At 41.9% G+C, this 18,545-nt stretch overlaps 1 protein-coding gene across 1 annotated transcript in view; it reads right to left on the bottom strand.

Moving 5' to 3' along the window:
- Positions 1 to 946: 946 nt before the first annotated feature.
- Positions 947 to 18,545, bottom strand: part of COL22A1 (collagen type XXII alpha 1 chain) — a 198,059-nt gene continuing 180,460 nt past the window's right edge. Inside the window, exons 52-65 of the mRNA XM_065752765.1 lie at positions 17,739 to 17,792; positions 15,951 to 16,004; positions 15,463 to 15,507; positions 14,594 to 14,647; positions 13,542 to 13,595; positions 11,815 to 11,868; positions 9,280 to 9,351; positions 7,453 to 7,488; positions 7,153 to 7,197; positions 6,514 to 6,693; positions 4,427 to 4,493; positions 3,166 to 3,348; positions 2,406 to 2,483; positions 947 to 1,466 (exon numbers count right to left, since the gene is read on the bottom strand). Of these exons, the coding sequence (XP_065608837.1) occupies positions 1,279 to 1,466; positions 2,406 to 2,483; positions 3,166 to 3,348; positions 4,427 to 4,493; positions 6,514 to 6,693; positions 7,153 to 7,197; positions 7,453 to 7,488; positions 9,280 to 9,351; positions 11,815 to 11,868; positions 13,542 to 13,595; positions 14,594 to 14,647; positions 15,463 to 15,507; positions 15,951 to 16,004; positions 17,739 to 17,792 (1,164 nt within the window). The 3' untranslated portion in view covers positions 947 to 1,278. The remainder of the gene's footprint in view (positions 1,467 to 2,405; positions 2,484 to 3,165; positions 3,349 to 4,426; positions 4,494 to 6,513; positions 6,694 to 7,152; positions 7,198 to 7,452; positions 7,489 to 9,279; positions 9,352 to 11,814; positions 11,869 to 13,541; positions 13,596 to 14,593; positions 14,648 to 15,462; positions 15,508 to 15,950; positions 16,005 to 17,738; positions 17,793 to 18,545) is intronic.

The raw sequence follows: 18,545 nt of genomic DNA, 5'->3' as shown, positions 1-18,545 counted from the left end.
CTGATCCCTCAATATAAACTGCTTCTTCAGAAGAGTTTTGGAAACATAACTCCTTTGGTTACACATGCCCACGTGTCTCCATCAGAAAGTTGGACTGAAGAGTGACCACCTGTGAATGTCTTCTTAGACTCTGTCCTCTCTTTATTTTCTCAGTGAATTCCCAACTTGTTTTTGTCAATTAACTGATAGGTAGAATGGCCTACGTCTGAGTTTCAGCTTTCACTCTCAAAACACCATTTCCTCTGCTTTCTGAACACTTCTTTGTTCTGACCTTTTCATCAGAGATGAAGACCAGCCTGTGATCTCTCATCTTTCCTCTAAAACAAAACTTTTCCAAGTTACTGTCATGGTGGATCATTCAAAACAGTGACGTTGGGTGACACTTAGCTTCCTGAGATTTTTAACTGCAGAAGACATTCTGTGCTGCACTGGCAGACTTCTTGGGCAAAGCACTGGTAGGGAGCTGTGTGTGCCCTGACAATGAAAAGGGGATTTGGCAGCCCTGAGCTGATGGAGGATAGTAATGTGACTTTTTCAGAGGCATCTCTCTGACAGAAAGAAAATAAGCTCCATCTGATATGAACATACCCTTTGTCTACTGAAGTTATTGCACAAGGAGCAGTGAGTCAGGCCTCACTGTGAGATTTCACACAGTCCCATAAAAACTGGCTTCTGTAGAGTTCAGATTCATTTATGGACAGTAAAACACTAAATTTAAAAGAGATCTTCCAGGGAACACATCACCTGTCTATAACTGTCTATTGTGAGCTGAGTGCATTGGTGATCTCCTCCCCAGCTTTGGCATGACCTTATCTTCCTATCCTCCGTGTGCAAGGCAGCTAGCACCACAACCTTACGATTACACAGTTAATGCCTCATGCTGCACAGTGCTGGATTTAATCTCGGTTTCAAGGCTAAAGTTTCAGAAAGAATTAACCGACAAAAGGAGAAAAAAATGGGATCAGAATGGTTTTACATAAACTGCTACACAATGCATCAATGTTGTATGCTCTTCAAAAGAAAAAAAACAAACAGAAAAAACATTTTTAATGTTTTAATATGTTCTGGTGTTAGAGAGAACAAGAACAAATTCACATATCACATCAAAGGTAATAATAATTATTATTATAATTCATAAAAATAATCTGACCGACCGGCAGCATTTGTTGGCTTTAGAAAGCCTTCCATGAAAGAAACACAGTCGAAGACATCTGAGAGCTCTTGGCAGGCTGGATGAATTCAAGTTTTAAAAACAAGTCTGGGGATACTCCCTGTATCCTAGGGCCCTTTGACATTGGCAGGCCTGGCAGCCAGGCGTGCATAGTAAGCACACTGAGAGGGGTCACACTGTCCATTGGCTCCTGGAGGTCCCTGTGGGCCCATGAGGCCAGGTACCCCAGCTTCACCTTGAGGGCCAGGTGGTCCTGGTATCCCATCTTTGGCATAGCCAGGCTCCCCTGGGAGGCCTAAAATAAAAACATAATGCCCTTGGTCAGTGGCAGATTCAGAGTGCAGCACTTGGTAGTACAGCGTCACAGGAGATGGCTTTACTGCCTATACAGGCATCAGATTGCACAGATTTCAGTCTGGCTGATGTATTTCTGTAAAGATAGGGCAAACATGGCTCCTCTGAATGTGAGATGTCCACCCTGTATGTGTAACTGGATTACAAAATTGTACTATGCTCTCATCATGTTGCTGAAATTATGTGGCTGCACAGACCAAGTAAAGATACACAGTCCTCATAGAGAGGTGGTGAGAATAGAAAACCTTGAGGCAAGAGTCATTTGTGGGACATAATTCATTGCATGAAGCATAGTGTGTTCAATGTTATTTTAAGGCAATGCAGGACCACGACACCCAATGCAGCCCATGGAGTAATGCATTTTTCCCATGATTTCCTCTCCCACCAATGCAGGGTAAAGGTAAAGCTGATAGATGGCTCCTAATTACAAACTAGAAACAATATAATAGGTATTCTTCTTGTTCAAAGATAAAGCTTGAGCTGTGTGCCTGAAACACAGGTGTTTTAGATACAATCTTTTGTAACAGGCTGAAGCTACCTGGATCTCTGCATTCAGATTGGTCACGAGAAGATTCTGGCAAGTGCAGATAAGGCACTTCACTGTGTACCCAGTAAATAAAGCCTCACTTTGGTCTTGTCCCTAAGGTCAGTTAACCTAACTGTTACTGACACTGGATTTGCCAATCAGGATGAAGAAACAAAGGTGTGATGTCAGGATTTTATTTCTCCCTTTTGGGCCACAGGCTATAGAAGTAGTGCATGCCTTTATTTATGTCATCATGATTATTCATTTAATATAGAAGGCACCTTTGCCTCTGTGGCTGTTCTGAGTGATATATATCTATTATTCTTTTGTGTGTAGCTTTCTAAAAAAGAATACCTGGAATTCCTGGAGGACCTATTTCACCTCGCTGTCCAATGCCTGTATCTCCTTTCTCACCCTTTGCTCCTCTTTCTCCTGTAGAGAGGGGAAAAACAGCAATTAATTGATGAGCCTTATCTGTGGAACAAACTACCACAGGCCTTTTATCCACACTTAAACCAACGTATTTGTTAAAACATAGTTCCTAATTGTCACTCTTCTAAGAAAGGGAATAAGTGGGAATGAAGACCTAACCCACTTCAATTCTGTCCAAAGGTAAAACACACACTCTGCAGTTGCTGGTCACATTCAAAAAATCTGCTTTAAAAGACTGAGGCTGCTTCTATCAAGAGTTTTGAGTACTACTTCAATGCTACTCAGAGAAAAGGTGAATACCAAGATGGTTAAGCAATTCCAGCTTATTGTTTATAATACTACAACATCTCAATAAAATCTGCCCAAGGCAAGTAAGACTATGATGGAAACTCAGATCCTAGGACACAGACATCTGGCAAGCTATGGGATGTTTGTATTGAAAGAATAAAGGCTTTCAGGAATTACAATTCCAGGAGGTGCTTAAACAATTTGAAGCATTATTTTTTCCTTTTAAAATTAATAGAAGAAAATTCTTTTCAGTTTGTTTCGTTTCCTAGCTCTTCACCAGAACTGCTTCTCACACCAGCCCTCAGGGTATTCTTTCTGGTACTCGGTGCCTGCCCTGAAGAACATGTGGTGGATGCCTCTATTGGATTTCCCAAACACACCAAGGTTTGCTCACCCTTGGGACCAATGGGTCCGGGTGGTCCTTCAGACCCAGTCTGTCCAGGCCGGCCAGGCTCTCCTGGAGGCCCAGTTCTTCCTGGTAGTCCTTCTTTCCCTGGGGGACCAGGAGGTCCTGGTCTGCCATGGGATGCCTTCACATGTGTAGGCTGTATCTGAGCCAAGAGATAGGCTAACTTTGCTGTGAAAAGAGAGAAATGGTTCATAGGTTCATAAGGTTTGAAAGGACCTACAAGATCATCTAGTCCAACCATCAATGGGTTTGATAGACAAGAGGATAATTTTTCTAACTGATGGAGATCTGGAAACAGTGGTCCAGTAATAGTCCAAGTATAGAACTGATGAAATTTTCTGGGCTACTTATTTGTCATTGCCATACAGCCTTTCCCAGAAGCCATGAGAGTACTTCCCTTATCCTTTCTAAATTATTTCAACCTAATTTCTCCATACTTTCATATTTCTCTTGAATATCATGCATAATCCTAAACTCTTCTCTCTGCTCCTTGTTCAAGGAGGACCTGAATGTCTTTTTCTTTAATAGTACAGTTGGTGGGTTTGTGTAGAACTGAAATCATTGCTGATCTGAAAAGCAGAATGTTTCCTCTGCTTCTCCTACACAGTGGGATGCTATGTGGCTGCTCTTTAGGGAGAAAGTTTTCATTTCTTGTTCTGGGACGTTACACAAATGGACTGAAGACCAATGTACTCATCAGCCAATGTACCCACCTCTGCCTCTGAAATCACAAATCACAACTAAGGCAGCTCCCTCTGTCAGCATATCATCCGAATTCCATGCGGCCACATTGCTCACAGCTCTCAGATTCAAACTGAGCAGCCTTGAGGGCTCTTTAAATACACTTAGCATCACAAAAACTTCCTACAGAAATAAGGGAGAAGGGTTTTCTGTGCCCTGTTCAGTGACACAAACTCTTGACTGCTATTAGACTGGGGTGGAAATCGAATTCTGAGAGCATGTAAATAAACTCCTTAGAACAAGTCACCTAATTTCACCACGATCTCTAGAAGGGAGGAACATGTCATGGATATGTTTCAGCTGCTCGAAGAGCTGTGTGCAGAGAAGCACTACTTCTCTTCAGTTCACTGTAGCTGTAAGTCAATACTGGCCTGCAATTCAAATACTATGAGAAAAACAGCAACCTACACCCACTTTCAGGTGTCAGCTACAACACGACAACTATGGTCAGTTATTCTTCATACTCTCAGATCTACCTGTTGGCTTCTTGGAGCTGATTACTTACCATCTAGCTGCTTGGCTAACTCCTCTTGGATGAGTCTTCTCAGAGTCTCTAGAGATGGAGGCTCCCCCTAGGGAGTAAGAATTACAGTAGCAACACAATATAATAATCACAGTCTGGAGATGTGGAAATGAAACTTTAGGTGAAGGGACTAGAGGAGAGGAATGAATTTATTCACCCAGTGCATACATGAGGCTACAGAGACTGCTTGGAATAAGAAGAACATAAAGGGATTCAAACCATCCATAATTCCCATACTGCTGGCAAGCCATGGACTCAACAGTGTAAGAAAGAAGCCTGCTCAGAGGATAAGTCATAAAGTCATAGAATGGCTTAGATTGGAAGGGAGCTTAAAGATAATTGAGCTCCAACTCCTTGCCATGGGCAGGGTTGCCAGACTGCCCAGGGCCCCACCTAACCTGGTCTTTATTAAATCTCTCTATACACTAATAGAAGAAGTAATAGAAACAATCAGGTGACTTCTGCTCCACTTGACCACTATGGAAAGCCTTCCTCTTTCCTCAGCACTGCAAGTTTCCTCCAGGATAGTTAAGGCAAGTACCCAGAGTAGGCACAGGCACTGATACTGGATGCATGGTGTGCTGACAGGCCTTATCTCAGCAGAACAGCAGTCAATCTACACATTTATCCATTCTTCCAAGCATACACAAAGTTCTACCTGTTTGCAAGGTGTTGAAAAGAGGTAGGGAGATAGGGCTGCCTGGTCCTGGTCCATCCTCCAATGACTAGTGCCCTTTATTAACCTCTCTCAGCTCGTTCGTGTGACGATGATTTTGAACCAACACAATCAAATATTTTCCTATGTACAGTGATATGTTTCACTTGAAAAACAATTTTTTAATTAAAATTGTTCCTTCCATCTGTGACAATTCTGAAAATATTTCTTATCAGCTTGCATTCTTCTTTGAATTTACATGAAAGTCTTATTTTTCCCTCAGAATTAATACTTCTAACATACAATAATGCATGCTGTCTCCTCTGTTTATAGAACCTTAATGAAGTCTTCTGAATCCAAAGTTATTCTTCAGTAACAAATTTAGATTGTATTAAATAGCCAAGAGACATTTCCATTTTAACCAATAAAATTGCTAATAAGGATGGAGTTGGTACATTTGCTGCCTTCTTCCCAAAGCAAATTTTGTGTGAGGAAAATATGTGTTTGATGGTGACAAACGAAGCAATTTTTTCATTACGACTAACCACTTGTGATGTCTCTTAGCGAATATCCCAATAAGCAAACATCATCGTGGAACATAATTTGAAGGCTTATATGTTATCTTTCGACAGTTTAACTCTATTAGTTGCATTAAGTCTTTATAATCATCGCTGGGTAGTATCAAATCTCTGTTGCTGAGACACAAAAAATGTTTTGTCTAGAGTTTACCCAGTGTTTACATTATTAGAGATTATTTTACTATTTATTTCCCCCCCCCGAGGCAATCTCAAATTAATTCTCAGGATGGACATATCAGCTTCACCAATGTCAGGTCAGTCATTGTTCTCATTCTTCTACATACATTACCCTCAGGCGTTTTCAACAGCTAGATTGTTTCTGATTAGAAAAAAATCAAATAAAAAGAGGAAAGAACATTAAACGAAAATAGGATTTCATGAATTCAGATGAGCTGACTCCAGAATTTCCAGGAATAGAGCAGTGACCTTTCCATGGCTCAGCACCTTGTTTCTCATAGCAACCAGCAGCACAGGGAGACATAAGACCTCTATATGAAATGCTACACTTTAAGAACAGCAAGAAGATTTTTTGGACTCGGGGTATGCACGGACATAGTTGCATGACCTGATTTAGGCTGTTAAAGGCATAAGGAGTCAGAGACTGGCCTCGCTGGCTATCAGTCTGCATTGTTCAGTTCTTGAAGCTTATACCAATACCCCAGAAAACACAGCTCTGCTTTTTATATATCAAGAGATAGGTGATAAAAATGCTGGCTTCTCATTGTAGCTCATGCTCACTCTGGTTTCTCCCAGCCTTACCACAACCTTAGAAGCTTTTCTGATCATCCACTATTGCAGTAAAATGACTGCACAAAGCCTTTATCTGACAGCCTTACCCGGGGTCCTGGAAATCCTGGTTGTCCTGGTGGACCAGGAGGACCAACTTGCCCAGTGTCTCCTGGTGGTCCGTGGGGTCCCATCAGTCCTGGATGGCCTTTATGACCAGGTATCCCAGGTTCACCTGGAGGGCCCTTTTCTCCTTGAGGACCTTTTTCACCTTTGATACCAGGCTCTCCCTAAGCAAAAAACCCAAAATAAATAAATAAATAAAAACCTGACATTACCACCACAAAATAAATGGCAAACTTGTGATTTCCAATCACTGCAAAACACAAGCAGCTGAGTTGGCAGTTACTGAATACAGCATCTGGTGAATTACAAATGATCCACAAATTATTACTAATGCTGTATGATTAAAGAGAGGGCTGGTAGGAAAGGGGAAGAGTAAAAGATCTCTACAGGCCACACCTCACTCTTAAATGATCCCTTCCCCCAGCCCCTACCTCAAAACAGCTCTTTCTATTCCAGAGTAATGAGCCATAGAACGGCTTGGGTTGGAAGGGACCTCAGAGATCTAGTACCAACCCTCCTGCCACAGGCAGGGCTGCCAACCACTAAATCATACAGTCTGGCCTTGAACACATCCAGGAATGGGGTATCCATAAAGAAGTCACTAGTAATACTCTCCAACCTACCCTCTCTCCTTTGGAGCCAATTTCACCTGGTTTCCCTGGAGCGCCCTGCAACAAAATAAGGGTGAGCATGAAAGATAAGTAGTAAGCAATAAAGTGCATGCATTCACAATGATTCCTGAGACGTGGAGAAAATACATTTCCCTGTTTGTCTCATAGATCTCTGAGATCTCTGTTTGCTTTCAGATATCAACAAATCAAGCAAAAAGAAACGGAAACATTTGGATGCAACCAGGTATCATTCTTGAATTTTTTTTCCTGAGACACAAGCACTGTTTTGAAATAAGTGGGAATCTAACTTACCTCTTTTCCTGGAGGGCCTTTTTCTCCTGGATCACCCTGAGAGACACAGAGAGTGAATTTAGCACTGTATTGCAAAGACTTGGAAGAGGGACCTTATCTTTTAACCATGAGTTTCACTTAGTGTCTAGAGCACAAGTTTTCTGCCACACAGAAGTGAGTTTGGAATATTTAATGCTAGTCTACTGCTAAAGGTCATCCCTGAAAAGGCACATCCTCCAATGTGTAATCTTTTAAAAGCCTGTATACAGTGTAAATGTTTGTAAATAAAAGGGAAAGCTATCTACAGAATGAGCTGAAATCAGGACAGAGGTTTTATTGAAAGCATGTTCCTGCTTTCAAAAAACTGTATTCTTTTTTCTTACAGATATTTCACAAAGCTGCATAAACTTTGCTTTGACTGGCTTGATCGTGGAGTCATAGAATTACAGAATCATTACAGCTGGAAAAAAATACTAAGACCACCTATTCCAGCCCATTTAGCTTAAGAAGTGCCAACGTTATAGCTGTAACAGTCTAAAGATGTAAAGGAAGCATACTTGTTAAGGAGAGGTATCATCCTGTATGACAGCAGCTGAGATACTGGATACTGAGCCATGGATAAAGAAACTTTGAGCCTGAAAACTTGACCATATTTTAGAACTACATAAAACAACCACAACTTAAATAAGCACTCCATCAGGATTTCCTTCCTTTGCTCTGCATTTATAATGTGCCAATAAGGCAGAAGGATCTCTGCATTTTAGCATTTCAGCAAAAAGAAAACAAAAAAGGCACTGCAGTCCTGAAGCACACTGCTAAAATTCTATCCACTTTCCCATACCGTGAATGGAAAGATCCATTTACAAATTCACAGATGTGATCATATCTTTAATGTGTGTATGCATACATTTCTGTATCCTGAAAATACACAGAATAACTTCCACTGTGCCAGCACACATCTGTGTATGCACGAGTAGTGCATCTAATCACAGATGTGTGATCACATCAGCTCCAAATTAGGCAGGATCAGACCCACTTGACTGTTCCTTAGGGCCACTTCAGCTTTAAATGGCCACTGCGTTTGCTGCCTTAAATTAATTTTCCAGAGAAATATGTATTTCTTCTCATCACAAGACTCCCTTTTCAATCATTAAATTAAAAAAAAAAAAGAAGAAAACAAAATGATTCATCCTGTGGAAGACTCAGTTCTGCTAGATTTACATGCAAATAATTAACATCTCATTTTGTTGCGCCAGAGTTAGAAATGAAAATGAAAACATTTACCTAACATTCAATCTTTTTCATCCTTCAAGTACAATGTAACATATATTTTCTTGCCTTGGTAGGGCTAAAGACATTGAATTTCAAAGCTGTGATGTTTTCATGTGAATAGGCATTATTTTAGATCACTTTGGGAGCCATCTGAATATTTTAATTGCAGTGTACCTCTGTTGCAGGTAACAAAAGAATTTTCCTGGGAACAGCAAATACCAAGAATAAGAGCACTTAAAATTTCCCTATTTAGCCATTCTGAGTTTCGTGCAGTAACAAAGTCTGAGTAACCCTATGTCCATGTAAAGAGTATTGATGAACCATTACCCAGTTAAAATACATATTACCAGGGCTGAATAACAAGTACCAGTCCCTCAAATGGGATCACAGGTATTTGCCCATAAGAGCAGGGCTAGTCTCTGTAGTCCTGTTTTCTTCTGAAGAAAGGCAGATGGCTTCTGGATTTGTGAGATCTCCTATGTTTTCTACCTAATTGAAGATAACTGTCCTATTTTCATTGTCCAACACCTAATAACAGGCAATCAGTGGCTCTAGTCCATCCCCAGCCATACTTACAGGTGGTCCTCGGGGTCCTATGAAACCAGGGAGTCCTGGGCTGCCATTTTCTCCTTTATTTCCCTTGGGACCCTTTGGACAGAAAGGAGGGAGACACTAGCAGTCCTTTCTCCAACATTGCTTTTCCAGAGCATGCATTTGCAGATACACTGGAATGGAGAAATCTGAATGCAGCAGCAAGACTCCCAAAAGCAAAAAAGGGAAGAACAAAGAAATGCAGAACACAGATATCAGGTCTGCATTATTAACAACTTGTGTGGGGTCCCTGTGAAAGGTTGAGAAGGAAGTGACAGGAGGTGTGTGCAGCAGCTACTTCTGGTGCAGTACAGCTTACAATGTGTTGGTGCAGCCGTGGAAATGCTGTGCTGCACAACAGCAGGGAAGCAGTGCAGATGGTCATGTAGTTCAAATCCAAGAATACATTTAAAGGACAACTGCTCTTCTTTTCAGCATCAATTTAAGAAATGTCTGCCTTTTACTTATCTCTTGTGATATTCTGCCAAACTGTCCCTTTTCCTTACAGATCAGGGCAGCTTAAATGTCACTTCAGGAAACAGATCCATTTCACATATACTTCTAATTTTTTTAAAGGTTTTTTTTTCTTTAACCTTTTCTTTCACAACTTTCTTTGACACCTGCTAATTCAGAATGCAACTTTTCTTAGAATAAAACTTGCCTTTGTTTTAAGCTTGTCTAGTGCCAACAGGGAACCAAGCACGTGGCTTTCAAGTATGCAATGACTCTAAGTATATGATGCAGTTATGAGAAAAAATCTGGAGATTTCAAGGGTTTTGCTGTATTGCTATATAGAGGATTAAGCATGAGCACTACAGGCACTGTCAAACAAAAGGATAAGGTTCCTGGCAAGGGCTGTGATTATAAGTCAGCAATGGTAAAGCAAGTCATGTGGTAGAAAAAAACCCTCATTGTCACAATCATCTTTCTCACTTTTTCTTCAAACAGAAATATAATATGTTGGCTTGTCACCCTACATTGCAAGGGAAATCACTGCATTTCCACACAAGGCTGGAAATAATTAGACTAGTGTACAGTACAAAGAAGCACTTCTCATAATAACCTTTATGAAGGAGAGAGGACTCATTTTAATGACAGAGAAGGATACTGATGGGAAGCCTGTCTGTTCTGATGACCAATACTGTCATTGTTTCCCCTCTCTCATCCATCTGACTTTATCCTTTTTCAATCTCATGTTATTTTTGGAGTGTAAATCCTCTGAAGCAGAGAGCGCTTTATTACTGTGCTTGTGCAGGAAGCTGCCTGACAAAACTGTGGGTCACCACCTGACTATCTGGGTAGGTAATGTTATAACATGATGATGACCAAAAACTAACCCGTTTGGCACTCACAGAGCACTCCAAAACCACAGCAACCTTGGAAAAAAAAAACATGAGGAGTAACCCAAAGAGACAAAAAGCATAGGGAGCCGAGGTGGGTATGATGAGAAGAAATGGAAGTTGAAAGGGCAACAGAGGATATAAAATCATTTTCCCTCATCCTGTCTCTACCTGCCCATATAAAAAGTCCCTCCCCAGCTTTCCTGCAGGCCTCCTTCAGACAATGGAAGGCTGCTATAAGGTCTCCTTGGAGCCTTCTCTTCTCCAGGCTGAAGAGCCCCATTTCTCTCAGCCTGTTCTTGTAGAGGAGGTGCTCCAGCCCTCTGATGATCTTCACAAGGAAAACATCCTTAGGGCAAATGGCAGCAACAATGCTGAGGTTGCTCTCTGGTTCTGCAAGAGCAGAGTACCACAAAGATGAGTGAAGTCCCACTGCAACATTTTTTAGATTCCTTCTGCTAGGCCTTTGTTTCTAATAGAATTTACCAGCCCAACAAGAAGTGATGTCTACGTAGGTAAAGAAAAGCCCTGCGCTGCAAGAGGTGCTGCTGGGCAGAAAGGTTCGTCTGCATGGATGTGCTGAATCCTGAACAATTTTCAGCAGCAGAACAGGGAAAAAAACACTTCTTTCTGTTCTCCTCACAGCACTTCATTACCATTCGATTCTTCCACACGGGATGGCCCCGGGGGATTCATTCTGCTCCATGATCTTGGTTTACTGCCCACTACCTCTCTTTCCCCGTGTGCCTGGGGAGAATTTCTCTACTGCTGCTATTCCTCCATGGCAGCCTGCCAACTCCCTGAAGCCCTCTCCTTCCTCGTGACAGCTCTCTGCTGGCTGCAGAGTCTCTGCTTGGCAAAATTAAATCAACAGGTAAAGATGAGGCATGCCAATCTTTTCTCCATGTCAGGTAATCAATCATTTCTTTTTTATTTTTTTTTCCCCTTTTTTCTTTTTTTAAAAAGACATTGCTGCTGGCAGCTCAATTCCAGGAATGTAGCCAAGACCCCTCTGATATTATGGCCACTCTATGATTTTCAGGTCACTGACCTCTACCTTCAGACACTGCAGCTTGACAGACTGTAAGCTGCTTCACATAAACCATCCCATCCATACTCCATCAGTCACTTCTGCCTGACACAGCTGCTTGAAGGATGAATTTCCTTATGTGATACTTACTGGGTTACCTGCTGGGCCAGGTTCTCCTGCAGATCCAGGCAATCCATTCTTGCCCTAGGTGAAAAGGAAAAAGGTTAGTGAAATAAAAAAATACTATGATCAATAAAGTATCCACCTGCTGCTAAACCAGCAGGGATTTCTATAACATTTTCCAACCAACCCTCTTGGCAGATTACAGAGTAAGAGTCTCCTGTTTTTTTATTAACCCCACAACTTCTACATCTATGATTGCATGGCTGATGACATCTCTGGATAAAAAGTTAGAGATGAGGACCCAGACCCTCCAATCTGAACAGGGCCAAACTAGCACTCCTCTGTCTCTTCACCCTTAGTCCTTTCACATGCATCCTGTACGATGAAGCTATACCTACTATGGCAGCTCCATTAGTTGTTTGTGTTTGACAAACTCTTGGCAACTCCACCATCAATGTGAAAACAATCTGGATTGGCCAACAGATACCTCCAGATCACCCCAAACCTTCCTGTGTTCAAAGAATTCCTGCTTCCAAAGGCTAAAATAGGTTCTGCAAATCACTTTTCAGATGTGCCCACCATCATTTGTTTGCAATGGATTGATGGCATGGACCAGCCTTTTTTACTGTCAATATTCGAAATCATACCCATGCTCTTTAACAGAGAACAAATAAAGAGGAAGAAGAACAAAAGAAGCTGATACTTTGCTCTTCACCATATAAAAATCCACATAGCTCTTGTCTAAAGAAGAGCATGTCTTAGAATAGCAATAACTTCCATTTTCTCAAACATTTTTATGTATTTCTGGTGTTGTGCAGGGTCATGACCTATTAGAGAATGATGCTAGCAGTGCAGAAATAATGAGATAAATTATAAGGTAGACAGAGGAGCTTTCCATATGTTCCTGCAGTGTAATCTAACCCCCTACCCTCCCAGCTCCAAGGGACCTGCCATTCCAGCTCCTGGTATTGCTGGCTGAATCAGCACTTTGCCCTGATTAGAACATGTTTTAGAATTTGTTTCACAAGCAGATCTTCCCAGAAGGAAAAGAAATCACTCTTATTATAACACATTAAAGATGTGCCCATGTTCAGCAGCTGAGATATGCACTCAAATGTGGAAAGGACTGAATTCTAAAAGATAATTGGAAAGCCTATTAAATTAATGCAAGTAATTTCTTAGTCATTCCAAATGATACTTTCAGAAATGTTAACTGAATTGCTGTTTCTCCACTGAAGATGTAACCAAACTTTACACGTGTTCAATTAAAGAAATGTTTTGGTTTTTTTTTCTCAAAACTATGTGGTTTTTTTGTTTTTAAAAAAGGAGAAATTATAGAAAATGTGACAAAAATGAATAGTATAACAACAAGATCCCAGATATCTCAAACTGGACACCTGCAACTGATGTCTGCCTTTGAAAACCACATGCAGAGGCCCTGTGATAAGAAGTGCATGATATGCCAGTGGCAAGTCTGGAATATGAGCGCTTCTGACACTGCAATCTTGGAAGAAACTATTAAACTAGCTTTACAACACAACTCATGAGCTAACATTCCTTTGTGCTCCACATTAGTCCTCATCAGTTTCCACCAATCTAGTTCTAATCTGTTTTTCACAGATTAGGTAGTATTTCATCAGATATCACCTGGATCTGGTGTAGCATTCTCCTTCCAAACCAGAGGTCTGGACTGCAGAATATCTCCACTATATACAGTGTGCCCCCAGAAACTGCTCATCAGGAGAAAAACTCACCGGCTGCCCTCTGAGTCCTCGAGGACCCTGTGGTCCTATAGGGCCAGGATCACCCTAAAATGAAGGAAAGTATTTTGGTGAGTAGGAAAGATCAGACAGGGAGACAACCAAGCCATCATTTTAAACTGCTCCTATTAAATTTAACTGTTCATTTATTAAGGAAAAACAAGAAAAGCTTCGCTGCCCCCTTCCAGTTATGTATGACTAGCCCCTTGAATTTTAAACATTTATCACCCAGTGCAGTCTGATCACAAGCAGAACCCATTAGCATCATCTAAAGCTAAAGGTGGATTCCTGAGGGACTGAAAGTCCTTTGCTCTCCCTTAAGCAAGCCCAAAAACCTGCTCCTACCTTTCCTTAGGGGCTCCCCTAAGCCTGTCTTCCATTTTATTTTGTAGGGTACTACTGACAGCACAACAGCTTTTCAGTGATATTAGGGGGTGCAGGGGAGAAACTACTTCCCCACACCCACAACAGTGGCATATCAGCCACCGGTACATTCTGAGCAGCTGCTGCAGAGTGCTGCTTCAGTTATGCTCCCCAGAGACTTTGCTATGTGACTGAATTTGACACTAATAATGTCAAAGGATCTGTTTGCAGCATCTCTCTTTGCTCTGTGCAGTAGCATCTCATTCCACGAGTTATTTCATAGATTTTGCTTCAGCTTTGCATGCAGTGAAGTACAGCTTTTACAGAGCTAGTGGAACGGACCCTGGCCCAGTGGGATCTGCAGAATGAAACACAGTTTGGAAAGGAGTGGCAAAAAGCATGTCCATGGCCACACAGAGCAGCCTGTGATTCAGACAGTACAGCTCTCCCTCCTTTTCCAAAGATATTCCTGATGTTTATGTGTCAGCAGCTGAGTGGTGAGAAAAGCCCTCAAATTTATTGGTAAAATGAGTTTTACACATTTCATTCCCTGTGAACTGCTGCAGGAATTTAACCTTTATTTCAGTTTCTGCAGCTGTTTTTAGGGAGGGGTCACTGTGAAAGATTTTTTTTTTTCATTTGTCAGGGTGAAGATGAATGTCTGCTCAAAATAGTACACTTACATCCTTCCCTGGTGGCCCCTCACGCCCAGCAGGACCTGTCGCACCTGGTTCCCCCTGCAAGTCAGCAAAAAAGGAAGATATCAGCTCAAGGTCAGTGGCAGACCAGCAGCACCACTGCTAGTGGTGTGGGGTCTCAGCAATACTGGACTGAGCTCAGTGAGAAATCTCTAAAGACAGTAAGAGCCTTGTACATAGGTGACATGCAGTTTATAAAAATAACTCAGAAGCATATTCTGAAAGTGATGCACAAGGCAGTACCCTGTTTTCCAGCAGTATATTTATTGCTGCTATTGCAGTAACTGTAATCCACCAACATATTCATGGTATAGAAACTATTGTAATGAGGATGAGATGAGGAGCTCCAGCACTCCAGCTCAGCTAAGCTACTCCAAGCAAATCTTCCCTATGGAGAGTCAGCATTAATTAAGTAGAGAGAAATTCAGTTTTGTATTCCACAGTCTACATTCAGGAACATTTTGTACTGCATTGCTCAGAAATGAGAACAACTTTACATGCAGGACTTGAGTTTGGGGTTTCATTATGCATAGGCAACTAAGCCAAATGGCTAAAGTCATTTCTGCTCCCACTTCCTTATGTTTTGTCTCTGAACATACTCTGCATGTATTAGGCATTTCTGGAGGAGAGCTGATATTCATTCAGTGGGTGCAGTGAGGTTCCTCACCTTCTATGTCAGTAGTTTTACAAGTAGGATGCTGTGTGGAGGCCTCCTGTGAACATTTCTCACACAGTTCTATCTCAAAGGAGTATCAGAGGACTCAGACCTACCAGTTGCCTCGCCTTGCCTGAGAGCAGAAATTCACACCACCTTTCTACGGAGTGCCATCATGCATGCAGTGCATGTTACTTACCCGTGGACCTGGGGGACCTGTATCTCCTCTCTGTCCTTTAAAACCCTGAAAAAGAGAATTAAATAAATAATTGTCCATTACCCTAACACAAGAAGCACTGAGAATGTTCTTGAACCAGACTTGAACCAGGTAACCTTCCCAGAAGTCCTCCTCCTCAGGGCTCCTCTCTATCTGCTTTGTTACCCAGCCCATATTTGTGCTTGGAATTGCCCCAGCCCAGCTGCAGGACATTTCCCTTGGTATTGTTGAACCTCTTGAGATTCTCACGGGCACCTCTCGAACTATCATGGTGCCTCTGAATGGCATCCCATCCTATCCCATCCCTTCAGCAACACCACACAGCCTGGTGTCATCCACAAACCTACTGAAGGTGCACTCAGTCTTACTGCCATGTCACCAACAACAGATGCTCACACTGGTAAGGGTTATCATCTCTCTGACAAAAGCTTCCTAGTTACAGAACAGAAGAGTTACAAGATTGAACCTACCGGTAAGCCCCTGGCACCCTCCTGGCCTGGGAGGCCTGGTTCTCCAGGTTTTCCCTATGGGAAACAATCATATTCATGTTATTTAGATCCTCAGCCCCGTCCCTCTGCTGCTGAAAACTCTTCCCATTCTTCCTCTTTATGTGTAACAGCACTGAGAACTGTGATTATCTGGAGTTTCTCCAGCAACATCTGTGTCTGAGCATGTAGTGACAGTAGTGACAAAGACATATCCATACCTGCACTGTCATGAACATACACAGAATCACAGAATTGTAGGGGTTGGAAGGGACCTCCAGAGATCACCCAGTCCAACCCCCTGCCAAAGCAGCTCTGTAGCCCAGGTTGCACAGGTAGGTGGCCATGTGGATCTTGAACATCTCCAGAGAAGGAGACTCCAACACCTCTCTGTACAGCCTGTGCCAGTGCTCCGTCACCCTCACTGTGAAGAAGTTCCTACACACATCTGTGTGGAACTTCCTATGCTTCAGTTTGTGGCCATTTCCCATTGTCGTATCACCACACACTGCAGAGAAGAGTCCAGCCTCATCCTTTTGCCTCCCACGCCCCTCTGAGTCTTCTTTTCTCAAGGCTGAGCAGACCCAAGTGTCTCAGCCTTTCCTCATAAGGGAAGTGTGCTCCAGGCCCTTTATCATCTTTGTGGCCCTCTGCTGAACTCCTTCGAGGAGATCTCTGTCTTTTCTGTACCAGGAAGCCCAGAATTGGACACAGTACTCCAGGTGAGGCCTCACCAGGACAGAGTAGAGGAGAAGGATCACCTCCCTCGATCTGCTGGCCACGCTCTTTTTAATGCTCCCCAGGATCCCATTGGCCTTCTTGTCCATCAGTGCACACTGCTGGCTCATGGATGACCTGTCATTCACCAGGACACCCAGGTCCCTCTCCTCAGAGCTCTTCTCCAGCAGCACATTCCCACACTTTGAACTTCAAAGGTACTTATCCATTTGGATTGATGCACTTTTACAATATTTTTCTTTCAGAGGGATAATGCACACACAACTACAGCAATACCTGATCAGCACATACAAAACTGGTATCTACACACAGAAACCAGCCGTTTTGTTGGCAGCATACAACCTGCAGTGACAAACATTTCTCCATTCCCTTAAATACTGGGGGCTTGCCTTTTCACAGAAGCACTAAGTCCCATTTGACAAGAGGCAGAAAGAGGCTGATGATGCGAGACACTGAAAGCACATTCTTCTCCTAAGAAACACAGTGGTGAGGAATAACATTCACTGCCAATTTATTAAAATTTCCTTTTGGCTGACAACTTCATGACTCAGGTGTTTTGTGTTTTGTTTTGTTTTTTTTTCCCTTCAATAAATGCAAGCATAGACTAAGGAGAGAACATCAAATATAAACCTCTCTAATCCTGGACAACAGAACCATTACAGAGCAAATCAGAAAAGGCTTTCTTTTAAGACACCTCCTCTAAACTTTTTATGCTCCATAATCTTCTACCTAAAAATGGAATCCTTAGATTTAATGTTACAAGACAATCTCTCTTTGCAATATTTGCAGTACTTGTAAAGGTGGAATCACTACGTTTTAGAGTATTTATGTTAGTTGTAAAAGAACCCAGTTTCTTTTCAAGAGTCCTAGAGAGTGAACCTTATAAACTGCTCAAGACAATGTAGACCTTCTGATGTTAAAATATGATGTGCCAATGGATTTTCTGCCCCCACTGAGCCCCACTAGGCAACTACAAAAGTAAGAACTGGATGTGGTCTGTGATTGCCTGTGTGAAACACTTTTTAATTACATTACCGGTTCTCCAAGAGATCCTGGCTTGCCATCTTTGCCATCATTCCCAGCAATGCCCTATTAATGAAATGCATAACAAGGTATAACAAGGAGTCCGTAGGAGAGGTCAGTATAGTTGTGTCAATATGAAAACTCAAAATAGCACCTCTGCTTCATTGTAACTGCATTAAATTTTGCACAGTGCACCAAAAATTCTGTTATTTCTATAGTTCAGACATAAACATTTTCTGCCACATCTCTGTAGGGAAACAGTTTTTGCTTTTCCCCTATCCAGTATGACAGTTCTAAGGGTCTTCCTCCTTCTCAACAAAGCAAGCATGCCAACAACCTTCAAAAAGGGTTCTTTGAAGCCAGATGTTGTAAATCATTATAATGCCATTAAAACTAAACTACTTTACACAAGAAATACCTCTAGCCCTACACCAATAAGGAAAAAAAAATCTAAAAACCTAAACTACATGTTGTACTAATGCTTTTTCCAGAAGAAATGTGTTTATGCCCAAGATGCACTTGAGTCAGTGCAAACCATTTCAGCTTTGGATTGAGAGGAAGATGGTATTCCAGACTATGAATTCTTATTCCCTTAGATTGGTGCTATTACATTAGTTTTGTTCTCTGTATAAGAGTATTAATGCAAAATAAATAAACAGATAAAATGAAGAGGCAGATGAGGAGCCTGTTTCAGGTTGTTAACACTCAGATTTGAAGTGATCAAATACAGCACTCACTGCTGTCCTGGGCCAAGGATATAGCACCAACATTACAGGTATCCCTTACTGATCATGGGCAGCTTTCAGGAGTCTGTTCTGT

This window comes from Cyrtonyx montezumae, unplaced genomic scaffold (assembly GCF_038088225.1).
Source record: "Cyrtonyx montezumae isolate F1298 unplaced genomic scaffold, pur_monq_1.0 scaffold_8, whole genome shotgun sequence".
NCBI classification, from domain to species: domain Eukaryota; kingdom Metazoa; phylum Chordata; class Aves; order Galliformes; family Odontophoridae; genus Cyrtonyx; species Cyrtonyx montezumae.
This window is presented reverse-complemented; position numbering and strand designations above follow the sequence as displayed.